Raw genomic sequence first — 22,365 nt, forward strand, 5'->3', positions numbered from 1 at the left:
AAAGATGAACTTTACTATTAATGAATCATAAAATGAAGGGGAAATCTACATTTTTTTTTCATTCCCCTTAGAAATACAGCAGATCGTTTCAAGTGAAAATGGGTCAAAGTCCATGTCGAAGAGCTTCTCCTTCACTGGCTGTGAGAAAATGTTCAGGCTGGATGCCAGGGAGTCTGCAGTCACGTCACCACGGGGCAGCCACATTTTGGTACGACCTCACTCAGACACACACACTGTGATTGTATCAATCACAACTCTAGAAGTCACAATCAAATCTATCAATCTAAACCTAAACTTAGATTTTAATATGCTCCTAAAATGAAAATCACTTAAATAAAGTCTTTAAAATATATCTAGCACTATCAAGTTAAATGCTAAGAAAACATTGCATAGATTAATATTAACCATCAACAGAAAAATAAAAAGTGCAGAGGGGTGGGAAAATAGATTGAAGAAATTAGAGACCTACAATTAACATTCATATTATGAGCAAATTATATATTCAATAGTTAAAATGTAAAAGACATATAAAACTCTTATTAGCCAAGACACATTATTGCAGGAATCCTCAGGAGGAGACTGCCGCTGTACAGATGCAGAGACGCACAAGGGAAACTCGTGACCGGCATGGCCAGCAGTCGGCGTCAGTGTCTGCGGATGACTCATGGACAGCGTGCAGGGCATGGGCTCACAGAGATCCCAATAGTACGCGGTGGCAGCAGGTTCTCCCGATCCAGCCTACCTTGTTTTTTGGATGGGATGTGTTCATGACACTCCGAGTCTCTTTCCCAGTGTAAATGACAACACCTATCACAGTACCTGAAAAACAGGAGAGCAGAGAGAGACGCTCACAATGGGAAGGCCAACAACCCACGTGGTCAGGGTTTGGCTCATCGAGAATAGCAGCCTCGGATAAGTCAGAAGCAGCATGTGCCCGTGTGCAGGTGACCCCAGGTCTAGGTGCCCTTCTCCCTGGACCAGCCACCCCAGCGCCCCCTACCCCTCACTGACGATGAGTCGAGTCTGACTCCCAGAGACCCCGCTGGGCAGAGCACAACGGCTTTGTACAGTCTCCAAGGCTGTGGAGAGGACATGGGAGTCCTCACTGGCCACACTGATCCTGTGATTTTCAAAGCAGGATAACAGTGGTGAGCCAGTCTGCTCGGGACTACAGAGGTCTCTAGAAGAAGACTGAAGGGCTTCTCGGCGGCAGGCGGTGCTTAGAGGCCAGCACAGGAAGAACTATTAAAACAGGGTTGGTTGGCTCTGCTATTATTTGCTTCTAAAGTGTGGTTTTCTGATTTTCTGAACCAGGACGATGTGAGGATGTGTCATCTTTAGAGGTAAATGACAGAAAGGATCACATATGTCGAGAGGGACCCCGGGATAGCCCAGCCCCCTGTGGCCCTCCACACTCAATCAAGCCATTTCTGGAAGTGAGTTGTGTGTCTTATGCTTTCCAATGGTTATCATGAATTCTAAAAGTTCTGAAAGCCAGACACAGTGTTAATGTGGAAGACAGCCCTGAGATACGCACAGGATTCACTAAATGAAGAACCATCACAGATCTAAGGACACGATCATTTCTAAATTTTATGATCTCACATGAAGGTGAAATCCAGAGAGCCACAAGTCAGGGCCAGAGTCAGATGAGTGCTCTTAGGACTCTGGGACTGTCTACCCCCACCCCCACCCCCCACCCCAGCCTCAACAGTGGGTAGAGGACCCAGAGGCTGGACACCTCTCCCCGTGTCCTCACCCAGACAGTGGTGGGTCAGGGAAGGCTGCCCCTGGAAAGCCATGGCTGTAGCCCAGTACCAGGAAGGCCTGACAAGAGCACTGAGCACAGCTTGAGCAACGGCTGACCCTCCCTGTCAAGGGCCCCCCGGGAGAGTTCCGTGCAGCACTGCCCCTGTGGGCCAGCTTCGCCGAACTTATACTTGAAACCACTGGTCGGGTAGGGGCTAAGCATCAGCATTTCAAACTCACCAGTCCCAGAGAGAGTAAAAGATGAGGATGTCTGCTGTCGAAAAGACGGACAGTCTTAGAAACCAATACAAGGACCCTCTGAAGAATCAAGAGAATCAACTTGATGGGTCCAGGCGTGTCGCAACACGAAAGTGGCGCTCATCTTAAGTCAGCATAACGGCAGGAAAAAGTAGTTTGTAAAAGGAGTCTGGGTTTTCACAAAAGCAGTGGAACAATGACATCTCAGAAAACAAATAAAAGCAGGAGTCACTGCCCAAAAAAACACAGTCACCACCCAGAGGCAAGTTTTACAGAGGGCAGGGCAGCACACCAATGCCTTGCTCTGAGGAGGTGAAGTGCCCAGGGCAGTGCCCCACCATGGCGCCAGGCCGCCTGCCCCACCTGACTCTACATGAACACGCCGACCAAGGGATCCCCAGCTTTCTTTTCTGTGACTATCACCTGTTCTGATGAGAACATCCTCACTGATGTCCCAGGAAAGCTCTGGTGAGGTGCACGTACCGGCTGGCCAGTCCAGCTACAACAGGGCTGGCCCTGGCACCCACAGCAGACAAAGGCAGGAAGGAGCCAGTGGGCAGATTTGAAATGAGGCCTGGGGCATTAGGGGTGTGGGGGTGGGGTACCAGAGAACTTACTTGCTTCATTCTGGGCCAAGAGTGAGGAAAAGCTGAATCTTATAAACAGGACTTTTAAGAATTTAGCATTCCATAAAATATGTGAATGAAAAAATTACATTCTAAAACATTCGTGTAATTCATATGAGGGGGCTTTCTTTCCCAAAAGTCCATGGAACAAGTCCATTCTCTTTCATTCCATTTTCCCAGACATTTTGAAGCTCCCTCAGATGTTACGTAGAAATCAAAGTTCTGTTCCCAGTATTTCCAGCTTGGGACGTGCCACCATCAGACAGATGGGCAGACAGACACCAGGAACATGCCGTAGTCAGACCACAGTGTGAGCTGTGAGCCCTGCACTGGGCAGAAACCTTGGCTGATCCCGGTGGCTATCATCCTCCTCAGAGGCCAGGGCAGGGCTGCTTTTTCAGCCAGTGTGGCCTTTGAGATGTGGGAGTCCACGGGCCGGAGCAGCAAGCAGACGGGGGCAGGCAGATGGCACCCACAGGGCGACCACTGAGGACCAGCAGCGAGGGCCCACAGAGAGCATCTCCTGGAGTGCCAGAGCCCTGAGTTTGCACGAGCCACTACGGTCTTTCTGGCCCACACTGCCCACAGAATAAGGCCACGGAGCCCTGGTGTCACCGTGCTTAATGCAACTACCAGCCGCTCCTTGGGGAGAGACGAGCAGTCTGTTTCCGTAAGGACTGGGAGCTCGAGGTCTCTGGTACTCTGATTCCATGGGAGAGAGGCAATGGCTGGAGAGGATTCATAAGCAAGCTCCACTCACGCCGAGGAAGTGGTCTGAGGGTCAGTGTGGGTCGGCGTACCTCAGAAGGCAGCACAGCCTGGTCCGAGCTGTCCTCACGTTGTGACTGTGCTGGGCCCCCTATTGGAGTCCCTGGGTCACTCCATCTCATCAGGGACCTTCTTCTCTTCTGCTGCCCCTCTACTTTCCCAAGAATGATGTCCTGACAGCAAGGCAGAGTTAGGCATGTTTCATGTTTGATTGATGGTCAGGTCAGTAGTTTTATGTGTCTGGCCAACATGTACTATACATTTCAAACTGCATAATGTGTCCTTTAAATGACCACAATTACTCACACCCTGTCTAGAAGGAGAGCCCCCATGAGTCAATGCCCAGGGGTCTCGTCATCTATGTCAATGGCTGGGAGTCCCCTCTTCTCCAGAGTCAGTGTGACTGGGGGTGTTCAATCCCCTGACCCTCCCAAGTCAATAGCTGGGGGGGGGGGGGGGGTGTCCCTGCTCACTGAGTCAATGGCTTGGGGGCGGGTGAGGTGTCTTCTTCCTGGAGCTCAAGGAGATGGGCGTCTGGCTAAAGAGGTGACTCAGTGGCTCTGAGACCGGGTGCACTGTGATCCGACTGCTCCAGCTCACCGGGATGGGGAGAGAGCTCATTTGGTGGCTGCTATGGGACTTCCTGATTTCATGCTACTTAGGAAACTTCATGCAAAATCTTATCAACTTCTAATCAATATTCTAATTGTATTCACAAAAAAACCTTCCTTAACACGAGGTAAGGTTAAAAACAAAAAAGAAGAGGAGGAAATATAGGAACTGAAGGCATTTCCCTTGACAAAAGGAGTTCCATTTGATGACTACACAACCCCCCCCCAACAGCCGGTCCATCACCATGACCACCAACAGATTGACAGGCTGAGACGATGGCCCCATCTGAGTAACTACTGCTACTTGTAACTACTGATGCGTTAAATGCTATGCTTAATTCACAAATTACCAACCAAAGTTCACAAATTCCACTTCAGTTAAAGATGACTCACTCACAGGAAATGACATCTATATACAAAACATCAACCCTAGACCACTGATGACAAAATTATTAAAACGTCATCGAGCTACATCTTAAAAATAATGAGTTACACCCTTCAAAACGTATTCCAAACAAAGATGTATTTGCATACGTGGAAGGGGCGGAAAGCACCAACACCCAGAGGCCCCTGGACCCCACTCCGCACGGGCCATGGGGCTGTGAATGGCCTAGCTGACAGCGGCTACCCAGGTGCCAAGCTTGTGGCTTATGCTCCCAGGGCAGGGGCTGTTCTGATGCAAGGGGCCTCGCCCATGGACTGGCTGCCCTGCAGCTTCAGGTCAGGAGAGCAGCAGGCCGCCTGTGTGGGCCAGGAGACCTGACCACAGCCCCGAGCTCATCCAACTCCTTGTGCTCAGGCCTGCTGGTCTACCTGGCCGTGCTGAGCAGTGTGCCTCTGACTGCTCTCAGAGCACGTGGCAGGAGGAGACTACCTTCCTGGTGTTTTTCCTGACCACATGAGCGTTGACCCGAGTGGCACATGGAGGGATGGAAGAAGCTGTGACGCTCACTCCCAAGGGGAAGGGACAAATGTTCTGCTCCATCTTTTCACCAAAACAAGTTGGTGGGTGTGAGTCCCAGGAAGGGACAAGGCTGGCAGTGCTGCGGTCCTGGCGATCGTCCAACGTCCAGCACTGCCGGGCCTGCCCTGGCCACCAGCACCTCAGTCACGAGCTTCTGCTAGGCTGACCTACTGCCTGGACTGTGGAGCTGAGTGGCTTCAAATGGCTCCCAACTTCAAAGGAAACCCACAGCCTCAGTCGACCCACCACCCTGACAGCCCCACTCCTCATCCTGGAAAGGCCAAGTACACCCAACCCAGGGGTCGGAACCAGGAACCCTGGCCCTAAGCAATTCCACCTGGGGATCTGTGTGCCTTTCCCTCACTGCTGTCAGCCCATCCCACCGCACCCCACAGCAGCCCCACGCCCACCCCAGGACCTTCCCAGTTCCTCTCCCCCCAAGACTGTTGCCTCAAGTCCCCTACACTGCTCTCTCCCACAGCCTCATGGGAGAAGAGCCTGGGACTGGCTGCATTCATTTTCTGTCCCCAACGCACCCCTGGTGTGGAGCCTGTCACACAGTGACCCGAGAGGACATGTGGCAGAGGCCAGGCTGGTGGGCTGCGTGAGCAGCGCAGCACAGCACAGCTGTCCCGTGTGCAAGCTCTCAGTGAAGCGGAGGTGACTGCCTACCGGAGGCGACCACGGTGCTGGCCCACAGCGTGTTGTCGATGCCGAGGCTCTCCTGGACAGGCGGCTCGCTGTCTTCCTATAAGAGGGAGAGAGACATGGGACAGTGGATGCGCCTGCCATTGCCCCGCCTGGCACGGCACAGCGCCACCGTGGCTGGTGGGTTCAAACCAGACAGAGACGAAAAACTGCGTGAGGACGACTGCAAACCACCACCACCACCCCCCACCCCCGCAGGCGCGACAGAGTAGCACTTCTCTCTCTTCTGAATGTCAAGTACTCTCCACCGAACCCTCCATGGTAGGTGGCGAGCAGTGCAGCCCAGTCGGCTGGTCAGTCGGACAGGCGCCACTAGGGCAGCCCCGTGCTTAGGGCGTGTATACAGGCAGGGACTGGACGTCTGAAATCTGCTGGGCAGAGGTGGAGGGAGCTGAGAGCCTCTTTCAGGCAGCAGCAGAAGCAGCAGGGGCACTCGTGCCAGTGGACAGCCACATGCCAACATAGACAGGTGCACACATCTGCACACAGGCACACCTACATGCTCACTCTCTCTCTCTCTCTCTCTCTCTCTCTCTCTCTCTCTCAACTGCAGCTCCTCAGGACTTGCCCATCTCAGTTACTGTCACTGTGTAAACTGTGTTACATGTCATGTTCCAGGTAGAAGTTCTAGTTCAACAAGACCTGTTTACGGGCAGTCTCAGCTGCATCAGGTCATGTTTCAAGGGATGATCAGAACATGAGGAGTATGAGGAAAGGCTCAATATAGTAAGTGTTTCTGCTCCGTCAGGATGAAGAGCCACGGCCTGGGTAGTGGCTCTAAGTGAATATCGCATTGCATGACCTCCTGGCTCCCACGTATACCTAATGGCAGGGGGGTAGGCATCTGCAGCTGGGTGAGAGGACCAACTCCCGGGGGAGTTGGGTCTTAGGGTCTGCTTTGTGCACTCGCATGCGTACATGTCAGCTGTGGCGTGATGAGATCACCCTGTTAAGTGATTCCCAACCATTTCATGCTGGTCAGCACAGGTGAGCCATACCTGCAGCCTTGCGTGGCATGGCACAGACAGGCACCAGAGCGGCTGCGGTGGGCGGATGGGTGCCCGAGACCCCATGGGTATCGCAGTTTTGATGAAGGACAGGAAATCAGGCATTGACCCGGATACCCCAGAACTGGGGGAGCTTTGAGAACCTGCCACCTCAGCAACCCACCCACTGCCCCAGAGGCACGCATGAACAGGTGAGTAGAGCTCCACCCACGGGCAGGCTTGAGAAGGAGCCGTGTGTGGCTTCCAGGAATGCCCCACCCCCCCACGACAAACGTCACAGTGCATAAAGGGGTGCAAAGACAAACCACGTGAGCAGGCTCTGAACCACGAATAATGGGTTCTACAATTAGGTTTTAGAAGCCTAAGTTGTTTCTCTCATTACCTTTCCACAAATACTTAATCATGCGACTGTGTGTCTGCCTACAACACCATTAGACTCTGAACAACAGGCAGTGTCAACGTAGTTTCCTCACCGCAGTGACAGGCTTGAAACACTACCCATTTTTCTAATATCAAGCAAATGATTGTAAAAGACGGTTCTTTGCCAGGCGCTGATAACACAAAATAAGGGGTGGGAAGACGGAAAAGAAATTACCTCTAAGGAACTCTCCTGATGGGTTTTCTTCTGCTTAATGTTAAGTGCGTGAAGAGAGAACATGTGCTTTTTGGAAAGAATGCAACATGTTAGCATTTCGGGCTGTTTTCTCAGCAATGCGCCTGATTGAGCACACAATAGAGACCTGCTCTTGACAGGAGAGTATGATGACGGGTAGAGACATGAACAATGAGTATGCTATGGTTTGGCTGCAAGAGAAATTATAGCAGAAAATGCAGCACGGAAAAGATGAAAGGAGATATGACGCTGAAGGGCCTCAAATACTGCTAATATTTCAGCACTGGCTGGAGCCTCAAACTTCAAAATGCAGAGAGAAGGGATATGTCTTGAACGGGAAGTGAAACTAATAGGGCAGTAACAACAGCAAATCATCTGCACAGCAGAAAATGCTGGAAAGCAGGCCCTTTAGGTCGCCCTGCATTGTTCCAAGGTAAGGAGCACCTGTCACTCAAAATGTGCCTAATGGCGGGGGGTGGGGAGGGCCACAAGCCCTCTGACCAGTTTTCTCGGGTCAATCTCGCTAACCCTGTGTCTCTGGGTAAGCTGCTACAGCTGAAAAGGGCTCTCCTTCTCATGAAGAAGAAAATAAAAAAGACCATCTTGAGCAGCTAACATTCCAGAATGAAATGGAATTCCATTTGCTCTTTATAAACTCATTATCTTGTTTTCTCTTTCCTCTCTTCTGAATGAATTTTCCATGTCCTCACTGTAAGAGGGCCTGATTCCAAGAGCCTCCATCAAATGAGCAGCGCTGAGCACCACAGGGTCAATTTATCTATAAACGAACCACAGCCGCACCTCTGGGCCTTTCCTCAGGTACATGGTGGGGCCCTTTCAATATGCAGCTTAAGATAAGTTTGTGTTTTAACATCCATTCACGCTAGCTCGGTGGTTTAAAGTTTCACAGTTTTGTTTCCGAGCCTCCAATTTGAAGCGTGTTGGATCTTCGCTGCTCGTCTTTCTGGCCCTCCCTCCCCTTCTTGGCCCAGTTCACTGCTTTGGCTCTGTGCGCAAGGGCCCCTCCGGTCTCTGAGTGCCCTTCATCTATGCTCCTTACTGATGCGTGACACTTTAGGAGGGAGCTTAGCAATGGAAAAATATGCTGAAATTAGAATAGATGTTTCCTAAACATATTTAAAACAAGACAATCCAAAGTCGTGACATGTTCTCAAAGTTTCTACTTTAAAAGTTTTGTGTTTTATTGTTTACATAGCAAACACTCAAAGGACAGGCTTGCGACATGTACTGTACACACAAGTAAATACACTTCACTAAATAAGACATGCTACTTACCCTGGTGAACGTCCCTTCAAAAGCATGAATGTCCAGCTGTGGCTTCTGGGCATGAACATACGCACGGATTGAAAACAGGTCCTGAAACACAGAACCCCGGAATTACTTTGACTTTGTCACTAGGCCCTGGTGCGGGGAGACTTTTCCATTAGCAGCGTATATTCTGCAGGTATTGTTTGCCAAATGTGATCACGGACATTGTTACCTTTCATGCATCGACACTGCAAATTAGGGTGACATGCAACAAAGGAAAACATTTTAAAGCCCAGATGCACAGTGTGTTAGACTGGGTTGACTAGAGAAAAAATTTATAGACAGTCATATGTATTTAAGTGAGAACTTTATATCAAAGAGCAATTGTACATTAAGAAAACATCTCAGCCCAGTCCAAATCAATCAAGTCCGTAAATCTGGTATTAGCCCATATGTCCAATACCAATCTATAAATTCCTCTTCAGACTCATACAACACATGCAACGACACGCCGAATGCAGGAAGATCACAGGCCAGTAGGTGGAAAGTCTTGTGGATCCAGTGGTGGTGGAAGCATCTCAGTGCTGATGGGGGTCACCACGTGGCTCCCTTAGCTTCAGGGCTCTAGTGCAGCTCCATGTGTCTTGTCAACAGGAATGCCTCCCAGGGAGTGTGACTGCATCCTGCCTCCAGTGAGCTATGTACCTCCTTAGTGCCTCCAAATGAGGTCATCAAATAGCAACCTGATTGACAGGCTAAATTCCACCCCTTCACTCTTGATAGTCTCGAGTTGGCAACAGATTATGTAACTATCACACACAGCAATCTCCCTTGACCCCACAGACACAAAATGCCCCAAGAAGACAGTCTCGGTCCTGGTTCTGGGAAGAACAGGGTCTCCAACCACGTTCTCTGTGCTCCAAGAACAGGCCCCTATCCTGGTTCCCTGTATCCTGGGAACGGGGTCACTGCTCTGAGGAGGCAGGTGCCATGGTCCATCATCTCCCAGGGACTTGCTCACATGGCGCCACCTGCAGGAGACTGCAGAAAGCACACAACTGAAAACAAAATAGGGCAAAAGCAATTCAAGCCAGTGGGGCAGGCAGACCCCAGTTCACTCTAGGCTGCGGGAGCAGAGCTCGGCTGACACAGCACGTGGCCCCTCAGCCTGGCTTGTCCAGTGCTGGCAGGAAACATCGGGGCCTGCGCTGTCCAGTCGGTCCTACTCTCCAGCTCTTCCCTCTGCCTCGGGCCACGAGACCCCTGGAGTGGGAGGAGGTGCCATGATGGGACCAAGCACGGTGTGAGCTCTGTCAGAGCTCTGCTCCTGGGGACACCCTACCAAGTGCAGTGGGTCCAACACCACGAGGCACCATAGATGCTGGCTGAGTAGCCAGACCACCTGTGAGATGCTTCCAAATCATGGGTCAGGTGGGCCTCGTGACTGAGCGGCCAGACAGGACTCCATGGCAGGTCCCAGGGCGCTACACTGCTCGCAGACACAAGAAGCTACAAGGGGCGGCAGCAAGACAGCCAAGAGCACAGCACACAGAGCCACGCGTTAGGAAGACTTAACCACCGAGTCCACGAACTGACGTCAGGCGGCAGGGCGGGCAGGCTGAGGAGACCCAGGATGGTAACTCAGAAATTCAGCGACTGGCAGGAGGCTCTCCCTTCTCCACACAGCTTCCCTGGCAGCAGAAACCCACCACAGGGCTAAGAAGAGAACCAGCTCTCTGCCGAGGAGCCTGGAGAACATGTGTGAGGGCAGAGGCACCACGCAGGAGGGAGGCTGGGCCAGCCAAGTGTCTACATCGGGCCCAGGCTCCGGCAGCATTCCAGGGAAAAAGATCGGTTTCCACGGAACAAAGTCCAGCTAGTTTGCACAGGAAGGCTCCCCACAGTCAATCCAGACGTATGAGAACACCACTAACAAACTTGCCGGTGAAGCAGCCAGGTGACCCAGGGACAAAGCCCTAGAGCAAGCAGATCCGTGTGAGCCACAGAGCCAGGAGGGGCCGGCACCAGCCTCGGGGCACCCCCACGCATGGACACGCAGGGCGATGCGTCCCACTGGGCACGGGAGACATTCGATGACTGAGTAAAGGCGCCATAATGAGAATGTCATTCAGAGCGCTTCACGATAATTTAAAAATCATTCTGAAGTTTTCAATAATGTAAGAGTCTCTGTGATTGGGTCAAGGGCAACATTTGTTTGCATTACTTAAAGGTCATTAAAATACATCCTTAATCATAACATGTGGTTCATTACAAGTAAAATTGCCTTTTGTTCAATAAAACTAATTAAATGTAAATGGTATTGTTTACTGCTCTATGGATCTTTTGAAATAAATCAGCCAGTCATGATTTATTGAAAATTGCAGTGACCTCATTGGTGCTAATAAATCTGCTTGATCACAAAGCCGGAAGCCCGCCTCGTGACTGTGGTACTGGGAGCACCAGCCCCTTGAGATGCAGGCAGGATGACCCTCACAACACAACCCCTGAGATTCTCAGGGGGGCAGCACAGGGCCTGTCCTCCTGGTGGGACCCCCACTCCCACCCCACGCTGGGTCCTAAGCTGCACAGGGTTACTACCTGGGTATCACAGGGACACAGGCCAGAGGTGTTCCCAGGGTCAGCACCATACTCTGAAGCCTTCCCATGCCAGAGACACAGGACACACTAAGGGGCCGTGGAAGACGGCACAGCAAAAAAGGACCACCCAAACTGCCTTGCCCATGAGCTGGGAGTAATCAGGACAAGGGGTGTTCCTTGTTTCGGGGGTGGGGTGGGGAGGTGGTATCCAAAATGAAACTGGGGCCCATTCCAACCCTGATAAGGACCCTGACAATCTCACGGGGCGCTGAGATCAAACCAAGCCGAGCCACAGAAGCAGCACAAAGGGCTTCTGGAAGAGCCCACAGCACGCAGGATGAGGTGCCGGACTGCTCACTGCAGCAGCCATCCTCAAGGGTGGGCGAGAGCTGAGGCAGGTGGGTTTCAGACTCTGTCCTGGTAGGGGCACTAGAAGTGGGGACTGGCTGGGGGCTGCAGTCTGGGTTTGGGTTTGAGACTGCCCTTGTGGAGTACAGTCCCATCAGAAGCCCATACAGGCCTGCTCTCAAAGTGCACCAGCTAAGACTGCAATGCAGAGGCAGTGCTACAGGACTGTAAATGACAACAGTGTAGAATATTTATTTTAAATGTACCCATATGATGGGGCAGAGGATTGAGTGCTGGCTGCTAACCTGAAAGGGGGTGGTTGGAATTCACCTGCCTGTCCACTGGCGAGAGCAAGGCAGGCATCTTCCACGACCCCAGGGCAGCTCACTCTCCTCCAGGGTGGAAATGCATCAGCACGGATGCCCTGGAAGTAGGAGGTCCAGAGGGGTCACTGAATGTAAACCTTAACTACAGCCAACACCACTTCCTGTGACCCTGCATCAAGAATCGTGCTCCCAGGTATGGACAGGGGCCCAGCAGGTGTGTCACACTTTCCTGAGAGAACATAAAGTGTACAGTTGTGTGCTATTTGCACACACCGTGAAAGTCACTGGCATTCAGTCAGTAACCCTCTCATCACCCACAAGTGTGCCCCGACGCCCGGCGCCCTTTGCAGTCCAGCCTCGTCCCCACAGCCCACACTCAGTCCTTAGAGTAGGGCTCTTTAGAAAACTAAAGAGATTCCTTTAAAAGCACAACAGAAACATGGCCAGAGAACATGCCCAGAAGCTATTAGGCTACAAACATAAGCAATATCCCTTTTTAGGCATGAGAATTTTACAGCTTCACAAAAAAGAAACCTAACCTTAAAGTGGACACAGCCTCACCGCCACCACCCCTGCCGTTCTGGCTATCTGCTCCCAGAGAAGGCCAGCTAGGGACTTTCAGGGGCAGTTCTCTGTCACATGGGATTCCCTGCTTGGAATCTGTTGGCACACACCTACAGGAAACTCCAGTGCAGGGGCCTGCCAAGCCGCCCTGGAACAACTGCAGCAGTACTGGCATGCCCTGTGCCCCTAACAAAATGGACTCGCCATTCGAAAGCACGGCGGGACAAGGAAGAAGCCGCAAGCGCCCTCAGGAAGCATGGTGATGACCAGGAAGTGTGTTGGGCGACACAGGTAAATGCAGCTCTGGCTGCTCCCGACAGTGCTGTCTCACAGTGACCCCAAAAGGGTTTGCAGAAGCAACAGCTTCTGCTTCCCCACGGAGTGGCCAGTGGGCTTGAACAGCGGCCGTGTTGTTCACAGTCTAAGGCTTACATGCCACCAGGCTCCTTTACAAGAAAAGGTCAAAAATCAAGGGTTGAATTCCACCTTAAGAAGCTCACACAGAGAAAAATAAAAACTAACTGGCCTGGATGAAGAAGAAAAAAGGGCAGTTGGTAAAGTAGAACCCAGGAAGCGAGAAAACGGGGGTGGGGGTAAGCTCCCTATTCTGAAGACAGACAGCAGATCCTACAGCTCCTATAAAATTTCCAGGACTCTATGAACACTATGCCCTCTGGTAACCTGCACGGAGTGGACAGACTCTTTACAAGGTGTCAGGAACACAGACTGACGCCCACGGCTTCCGGCTGAGCGGTTGGCATGGGCATTCAGTCTGTGCTGCTTGGGCGTGCTCGTGGGGGCAGGTCCACTCCGGGCTCCTGTGAGTTTCCAAGGCTGTAACTCTACCCTTTAGTCAAAGGCCGCATCTTTCTCCCGAAGAGTAGCTAGTGGTTTTGAACCACTGACTTGGTGGTCTGCAGCCCAACAAGTGACCACTGCTACGCGTTGACCCTCCAGTCTCACCCCTCACCTACTCCACTCCCAGGGGTAAAGGGGCAATCGGAGAGAAAGTAGGAAGAGGTCCCAGGGGTAAAGGGGCATTTGGGGAGAAAGAAGGAAGAGTTCCAACGTGTGTCTCCATACTCCTTTGGTCTGAGAGCCTCAGTCACGGATAAGACCGTCCTCTTCACCCTAGGCCACTTTCCACCTCCCCCAGGGCGCGTGACGCAGGGAGAGCTGCACCCCTTGTCCCCTCGCACAGGGAGAACTGTGGGAGACAAGCTGGGCCCCAGGCTGAGTCTGCACCACAGGCTCAGAGGCCTGTGGCCTCACTTACCATTATCTCACTCAGTCTCTTAGGCGAGGGTCAGGTAGCAAGGATGGACTCACTTAACACCCACCAAATGTCCTAAGTCAAAATGCTAAAAGCCAAAAAAGAAACAACTGAAGAAAAGTACATGTCAAGCTAGTACGGACTTTCAAACCTATACCAGTGATGGGTTCCAGGAGAAGACAACATGGAAATTTTGCTGGCATCTCTAAGAGCTCCTCTGAGTCTGCGGACATGGTAGGAGAAGTTCTCCTTCTGGTCCCCATGCCTGTCGGCTGCCTGAGCAAACACACACATACACACACACACACACACACACACACACAGAGAAGAGAGGAAGAGGACATGGGTGCTCACCCCGAGAGCAGGCAGCCTCTGCGTGCAGCTCACTGCCACTTTCAGTTTCCAGTCTGTCTCCCCATCCAGCTGATCCGTCCGAATGAAGCAGGAGCCTTGGGAATGAAGGAGAAAAAAATCACCGCTCTGCAAGGGCTCCAGGTCACTTCTGAGCCACAGGTACTTCAACACTGACACGCTGTGGCAGAGTGACAGCCAGGCCGACCTTGGAGGTTTTGCAGGATCAAATCTAGACCACCTGAAGTTACAACATTCTTTATGAAAACTGACACAAGACTGGTCCTAAGCTGGAGGAAGTAGACCACAGGCCAAGGACCCCACCTTTCCACACTGCAGTGCCACCCCAATGAAGTCACACACCAAGGCCAGTTCTCAACGCACAGGAAGGCCAGGCCTATACTCGGCTGTAGTCTACTACGTGTGATGAAGAAGTCTGACACGTTGTGAGAATGTCCAAGATGGGAGCCCAGGTCATGGAGGGAGCCCCTGCTGCTACGAACAGGGGCCAACCAGCCTGCCCCTGGCCTCACGTTTGTAAAAATACCAGAGCCACGCACGCGAGCCCAGAGGCGCTGTCAGCAAAGCAAGCGCTCTCCAAAGGGAAAGCTCCCCGAGTGCACGCACTGGAAGACAGGTGCATTCCCAACCTGGTTTGTTTCCCTACATTCCATCTAAAGGACCACTTCAGAAAGACTGCCTTGATCATTTCTAACTTTTATCCACATTTTTATAATGACAAAATAATGACTGTCCACATAAAACTATTCAGAGGGTAAACTGACACTGCACTGCCTTCCCACAATGAAGCGGGGTGCACACGAAAGGGCAGCTACCCCGCTAAGCCCCTGGGGAGTACTATCACCTTCCCACAGGGCAGCCTCTCCTAGCGACACACGAGACTGCGGGGCTCCTGGCAGGGGGCAGCGCCTGAGATGGGTGAAATGGGGCACACAGAGCAAAGGAAGGAGATGGACGGTGTGTGGAAGCAAGCAAAGCTTCCCCTCGATCCTTCCGTGACCCAGATTGGACTTCCCCAAGTGAGAGAGCAGGGTGCAGACAAGAGTGGAGGGGGGTGGAGGTGTGAGCAAGAACATGTGTACAGGTGTGAACTGTGTGAGTGTGAACGAGTGAACTGTTCAATGTGTATGTGCAGATGTTAACAGTGATTGTGAATGTTTGTGAGGGCGTAAATTGACTGTACTCAAATATGAGTGAATGTGAGTGAGATCGTGAGTGCACGAGTGAAGTAAATGTGAGTGTGAGAACATGAGTGTGCACGAGTGTATGGATGTGTGAGAGCGTGTGTGAGGGAAGAAGGAAAAGGACGGAAACTACATATTCCTGACGATATATTTCATATTACCTTGAAACCACTGACATGCTTTACATAATCAAAATCCAAATCATAAACCTTTAAGAAATCAATCTCTAAGGCAAAAACTGAAGCATATAACACAATTAAGCTGAACAGTTTAATCTCATAGATAATTCAAGTACCTTATGAACCTTTAAAAAAGTTTCACAGCTAAAATAAATATTGCAGAACCCCGCACACATATGTATAACTTTGTGAATTATCACCAGGCCAATGCCCTGGTGAAAAAAAACAAGACCCCAGAAGCCCCTGATCCCAATCGCATCCCCGCTCCCACCTTTTTGGCTTCCCCTCCGTGCCCCACGTGCCAGTGCACCACTAAGGGAGTGTGCGCGGGCAGACGCCCCAGCTGACATGTGCTTGTCACAAAGGGTCTGGTAAATCACCTTCAACCTGTTTATTGGAATGACCAATATAAGCTGCAGCGCTCGGAGAACGTCCGCAGGACATTGCAGGGCCTTACGCCACACTGCTCCCATCATGCTCCAGGGAGAAGGATGAGCTTCTCCGGAAATCAGGAGCCCGATGAGGCTGCCCCTCACCCCCACCCCCGATCCCGGAAGTTGCAGCCAGAGAAGCTAGGAGAGAAAAGGAATAAAAAGCACTGAAAGCAGAGAGCGCTACTTCTACTCAGCGGCTACACGCCCCTGTAAGGCCATGGTTCTCCACCTTCCGAATGGTGTGACCTCCTCAGATAGTCAGTTCCTCATGTGCGGGGACCCCCAACCATCACATTATTTTCGATGCTACTTCAAAACTAATTTTGCTACTGTTATGAATCGGGTGATCCCTGTGAAAGGGTCGTTCAAACCCCCAAAGGGATCCTGACCCACAGGTTGAGAACCGCTGTTATAAGTAGGCATCTCAAAGAATCCACAAGAAAATGAGGGCAATATATCAATTCAGCAAAACACACTCACAGCCATCACTTATAAAAGTCAGCTACAGCTCTACTCTACCCACCAGCAATAAGCAGTCAACGAGGAAATTAGGAAATAATTAATTTTTTTTTTCGGAAATAATTAATATTTAACAGCCTCTAGAGCAAGACAGTATCTGGGAATAAACTCAATCAAGGAGACAAAGGCTTACACACTCAAACGCAGTGAGAATGTCTGTTAAATAAGTACATGAAACAGTACCTCACGTTCAGGACTGGAAGACTTAGTGAGGATGAAGATGTCAGTACTATACAAACTAATTTTCAAATTCCACCATAGTGTCTATCAAAATTTCAACAGCCGTTTGGAAAATGTGATTTTTATACTCAATGTGGAAATACAAGGGGCCCCTAACTGTCAAAACTACATATATTTATAAGGTTAGTATTAAGGCAGCAGAGGGACATTGGACCTCCACTCAAGTACTCCCTCAACGCAAGAATACTTTCTTCTATTAAACTGGCATTCTATGATGCTCACCTTCCCAAACACAACCGCTGAAGACAAAGTGGGTGAACAACTAAATGTGATGAAGAAAGCTGATGGTGCCCTTCTATCAAAAGAGATAGTGTCTGGAGTCTTAAAGGCTTGAAGGTAAACAAGCAGCCATCTAGCTCAGAAGCAATAAAGTCCACATGGAAGAAGCACACCAGCCTGTGTGGCCAAGAGGTGCTGAAGGGATCAGGTATCATCAGAACAAAAATCTTACCATAGTGAATGAGCGGGGGAGTGCGGAGTGGAGACCCAAAACCCGTTTGTAGGCCACTGAACACCCCTTTACAGAGGGTCTTGGGGAGGAGACGAGACAGGGTGCAACGATCAAAAATACAACTTTCCTCTAGTTCCTAAATGCTTCCTCCCCCACCCCCTCCCACTGTCATGATCTGAATCCTACCTCGCAAGCCTGACTAGACCAGAGGATGTACACTGGTACAGATGAGAACTGGAAACACAGGGAAGCCAGGGTGGATGATTCCCCCAGGACCAGTGGAGTGAGTGGCGACACTGGGAGGGCATAGGGAGGGCAGGTTAGAAAGGGGGAACCTATTTCAAGGACCTGCATTTGACCTCCTCCCTGGAGGACATACAACAGAAAAGTGGGGGAAGGGAGACGTAGGACAGAGCAAGATATGACAAAATAATAATTTATAAATTATCAGGGGTTCATGAGGGAGGGGGGAATGGGGAAGGGAGGACAAAAAATGAGGACCTGATGCCAGGGGCTTGGGTGGAGAGCAAAAGTTTTGAGAATGATGAGGGCAACGAATGTACAAATGTGCTTTACACAATTGATGTATGTATGGGATCGAGATGGGTGGTGTATGAGTCCCTAACAACACGATTTAAAAAAAAAAAAAGAAGTGGGGGAAAGTGGAAAGATGCCATTATATTTTAAAACATTTTTTTCTACACTTAAAAAAAATCCCCTCATACTATACTTAACCTTAAATAATACATTGTTTAATGGTATTTTTAAAATATTATATGCCATCTATATTAAAAAAAACAGAAATAAAATGTTTTGAAACTGTGGTAGCAATTGCATAATACTGTTTTATGTGACTGATGGAATGTTATGATATATGTAAGAGCTCCCAATAAAATATTTTTTTAAAAGAAAAAGAACAACAAAATCACAGGACACAAAGTTCCCAACTGCCAACACACCGTGGGGAAGGAAGCCTGAGAGACTGCCACTCAGGGGAGGCTTTCTCATTCCGTGTCTCATCAGTGTGCCATGTCCACAAGCTCCCAGCTCATCAATTTTTCACTGCTCATGTTAGTGGGAAAGATGTAACTTTGCCTTCTCTGCCAGATTTCCTCCTCACATAGGTTCTTGCATTCTTGGGTTCAACAATATAAAATTATTATAATTAAAACAGTGTAGTACTGGCCAACAGATAGACATATAAAGCAATGGAATAAAACAGAGAGTTCATAAATACTTGTAAGCCCAAACATTTGAGGCCCATTGATTTTCAACAATGGTAAGTCCAGTCCAAAGGCCATGACTGATCTCTTCAATAGAAGGTGACGGTACAGCTTCCACCAGGTGATAGAGGTCTACATTCACAACACTGCAGTTGGATCCCTACCTCATACCATGCTAGAAAAATTGACTCAAAATGGATTAACACCCCAAATCCAGGAGCTAAGGCTAGGTAGGTCTTAGATTTGGCAAGGGGGTTGAGATATTGATAGCAAAAGGACGTGCTATCACTGGAAAAAAAAAATAATCTGGAGTTCATCAAGATTAAAAATTTTTACATATCAAGAGGTATCATCAAGGAAGTGAAAAGACAAACTACAGAATATTTGTGAATTATGTATTTAACAAAGATTTAATATCGAGAAAGTATAAAGAACTCTTAAAAGGCAACAAGAAAACGTCAAATAAACTTCCATTTAAAAATGGGCAAAGTACTTGAACAGCCACTTTTCCAAAGAAGACACTAAGAGATATGCTGTCAACCAACACACGAGAGCACACTCTCCACACTGACCACGAGTCAGTGGTGCTGCTGCTGCGGGGCCCACAGAGTCCATCTCCGCTCACGATGAGCCCATGTGCAACAGGGCAGACAACCTCACCTCCTCGAAATGCTCGCCGCTGCTGACAGTGTCCACTTGTCTTCCTCGTCGACCCTCTAACTAAGCATAACATCTTTCTCCAGCGACTGGTCCCTCCTGACAAAATATTCAAGGTATGTTAAAGCCTCATCATCCTCATTTCTAAAAAGAATTCTGGCTGTACTTCTTCCAGGAAAGATGAGTCTGTTCTTCTGGAAGTCTATGTTACAGTAACTATTATTCTTCCAACAACATCTAAATCCAAAGGCATCAATTCTTCTCTGTTCTTCCTTACTTATGATGCAGTTTTCGAACACCTCTGAGGCAACTGGACACATCATGGCTTGGGTCAGGTACGCCAGTTCTCAAAAGTAACATCGTTGTTTGATTAACATTTTCAAAGAGGTATTTTTCAGATTTGGGGGACATCATTTGATTTCTTCAGTGCTCCTCCAATTGGCATTGACGGTGGTCCAAGTAAAATGCAAACCTTGACAGCGCCAATCTTTTCTGCAATCCTAATACTGCATATTGGTCCAGTCATGAGAATTTGTTTTATGACAGTACAAGCTGTGCTGAAGGTTGTAATCTTTGCTCTTCATTAATAAATATTTCAAGTCCCCCCTTTTTTTTCATCAAGCAAGATTGTGTCATGTGAATATCATAGGTTGTTACTGAGTCCTCCTCCAATACTGTGGTCATGTTCTTCCTCCTACAGCCTAGCTTCTTGGATTATCTGCTCAGCAGACAAAATATGAAGAAAGGATATAACATGACACACACCTGCCCGTTTTCAACCACATGGCATCCGCTTGGTTAATTTCAGCCATCACCTCCAGGTCCAAGTACAAGTTCCATATAAGAACAATGTAGTCTGGAATGTCTATTTTGTGTAACATTGTGTGTGATATTGTATAACATTGTGTGTGATTTGTTATAATCTACTCTGTCAAAGGCCTTTGCTTAGTCCACAAAATGGGAATAAACATCTTTTTGCCATTCTCTGGTTGTCAGCCAAGACCATCTGATATCAACAAAGCTCTTCCTGATTCTGCAATGTTTTTTGAAAGACCATTTTACTGAAGGCTCTTACAATCCATACATCAATTGTATCAGCCCATCTGTACCTCTGTTGTCATTTTCTAAACATCTACTCTCTATTTGAGCCCTCCCACCCTCGTGAACCTTTGATAAATTATTATTATTTTCATATCTTATACCGACTGCTTTCTCCCATCACCTAAGTTTCTGTTGTTCGTCTCCTCCCCACCCCTGGGGAGAGGTGTAGTTATATGCATTGATCATTGTGATCGGTTCCTCAATTCTCCCTTCTCCCCCAATCCTCCTGGTATTGCTACTCCCATTTCTGTTCCTGAGGGGTTGATCTGCCCTGGATTCTGTGTGTCGTGAGCTCCTATCTGTACCAGTGCACATGCTCCGGTCTAGACGGTCTTCTGATCACAGTGGTGTTTCTAGCACTTTCCTGTAGATGTCGTTCTGATGCACTTGCTATTTTTGACTTGTTTTAATAAAATTTTACTTGCATGTGGTATCAATGACGCTGTTCGATAATTTCCACATTCTCCAAGTTCACCTATCTTTGGAATGGGCATAAGGCACAGATCTCTCCAGACAGTTGCTCATTCCTGGCATCGACAAGTTGAGTGCTTCCAGCATTGCATCTGTGTGTTGAAACAGATCTCATAAGATATGCTGTCAGTCGCTGCAGCCTTGCTTTTCACTAATGCCCTCAGTGTAGCTTCTACTTCTTTTAACTCCATTGGTTCTTGACTCTATGTTACCTCCTGAAATGGCTGAAAGTCCACCAATTCCTTTCTGTAAAGTGACTGTGTAGTCTTTCTATCTTCTTTCGATGCTTCCTGCACAGTTCAATAATTAACCCACCAGATCCGTCAAGATGGCAACTAGGGTGTCAGGGTGCCGCCAGGCCTCCCACCTTGAGGAATGCCGGGAGTGTTCTTACACCTTCTGGTTTTCTCATTGCAGGGTGCTGCACCCTTCGTTACAACCATTCTTCAACTTTCTGGTTAGCTCTTTTACTTCATCTCTTCTATCTGCAATTTCCGGAGGCTCTTCTGATATCCATTGGGTTTTCTTTCCTGTCTTTTTAATGATGTTTGGCTTGCTTCATGTCATCCTGCAACTCGTCTGCTATGTGGTTGTAAGCGTTCCCTTGAGACGGTCTCTAATTCAGGGGACAGCTACTCAATTATGGATAACACTGGAAAGAGAGAGAATTCCAGGACACCTCACTATACTATGAAGAAGCTGCACATCATCTAAGAGACAATCATTCACCTAGAACAGGAGACACATGGTTAAAACCCAGGAGAGGCAATGTGGCAGGGTTTTATTCATCGACCATACTTATTCAAGCAAGCTATATGCTGGCCAAATAATCTGCTAGCCTGAATCATATTACGCAGATGCGGCAACCAAGTGGAAGAGACCCATTCGCACGCAGTTCCACTGGTGACACAGTAATGTTGTATGTAAGGGAAGAGCTGCTGAGGGCGATCAACACGAGGCTCGTGTATCACGATGCATTTGATTTCCTCAATGAAAATGAAAGAAACCACTTACATTTGCCTCCTACCACGTGACTTTGTACACATTTAACAAGACAAATACATATCCAAATTCATTTTCTCCTAAGCTTTCCAATCTCAAAATTTTCTGTGTGCTATATCTATCTCTATGGGTATGTGTTAATTTGATGTGACCGTAAGCTGAGTATTAGTGCCAATACATGGGTTTGATTCATGAAAGCATTACTTCAGTCATAAATAAAACGTAGTCAAAATGCTCAGAAAATCAAATCAAACGTAAAGACAATGCAGTGTAAATGTAAAATGTAAACGTGAGGCAGACAATGCAGTGGAGACTGTCATACTGACCGACCAAAGTGACCCTTCCTGATAGGTCCAACCTACTATCTCAAATGGGGTATTTACAAAGTATTAGAAACCTTATGGATAGCGTAGGATTCATTTTTAGGTTAATAATATGTAGTTAAGTTGTTTGTTTTAAAATAATATGTTATTTTTTAGAGAAAAGGTATGGACCTGTTCAAGTGTCAATTTGACTCATGTCTGCAGAGATCAGTGTCTAAGAAACATTCATAAACCTAGTGTTAAAAATGGCTGTTGCAGTGCGTAGACAGGGAGCTGTCAAAAATTCACTGCTACTGGCATACGGATCTTGGCTGACAGCAGAAAATACCTGAAAGAAGCCGACCTGTGTTTTACTGACTATGCAAAGCAGTCAACAAGTATCCTCTTTGCACAGGCATGTGTACATTCATCGCCCACTGCTGCCGAGTCAGCTCCCATGCACAGTGACCCTGCACGGACCAGAGCAGAACTGCTCCTGTGAGTCTGAGAAGGAAGGAAGTCGTCACTGGAGCGCAGAGAACCATCTT

General features: G+C 48.8%; 1 protein-coding gene across 6 annotated transcripts in view; it reads right to left on the reverse strand.

Annotated features, from left to right (window-relative positions):
- ATP9B (ATPase phospholipid transporting 9B (putative)) overlaps positions 1-22,365 on the reverse strand; it is a 124,817-nt gene that overhangs the window by 55,866 nt on the left and 46,586 nt on the right. For all 6 annotated transcript variants that reach the window (XM_075533098.1, XM_075533100.1, XM_075533099.1 and 3 more), the window contains exons 8-11: positions 14,037-14,131; positions 8,601-8,681; positions 5,649-5,724; positions 743-819 (exon numbers count right to left, since the gene is read on the reverse strand). In XM_075533098.1, coding sequence (XP_075389213.1) covers positions 743-819; positions 5,649-5,724; positions 8,601-8,681; positions 14,037-14,131 — 329 coding nt within the window. The remainder of the gene's footprint in view (positions 1-742; positions 820-5,648; positions 5,725-8,600; positions 8,682-14,036; positions 14,132-22,365) is intronic.

This window comes from Tenrec ecaudatus, chromosome 15 (assembly GCF_050624435.1).
Source record: "Tenrec ecaudatus isolate mTenEca1 chromosome 15, mTenEca1.hap1, whole genome shotgun sequence".
Classification (NCBI taxonomy): Eukaryota; Metazoa; Chordata; class Mammalia; order Afrosoricida; family Tenrecidae; genus Tenrec; species Tenrec ecaudatus.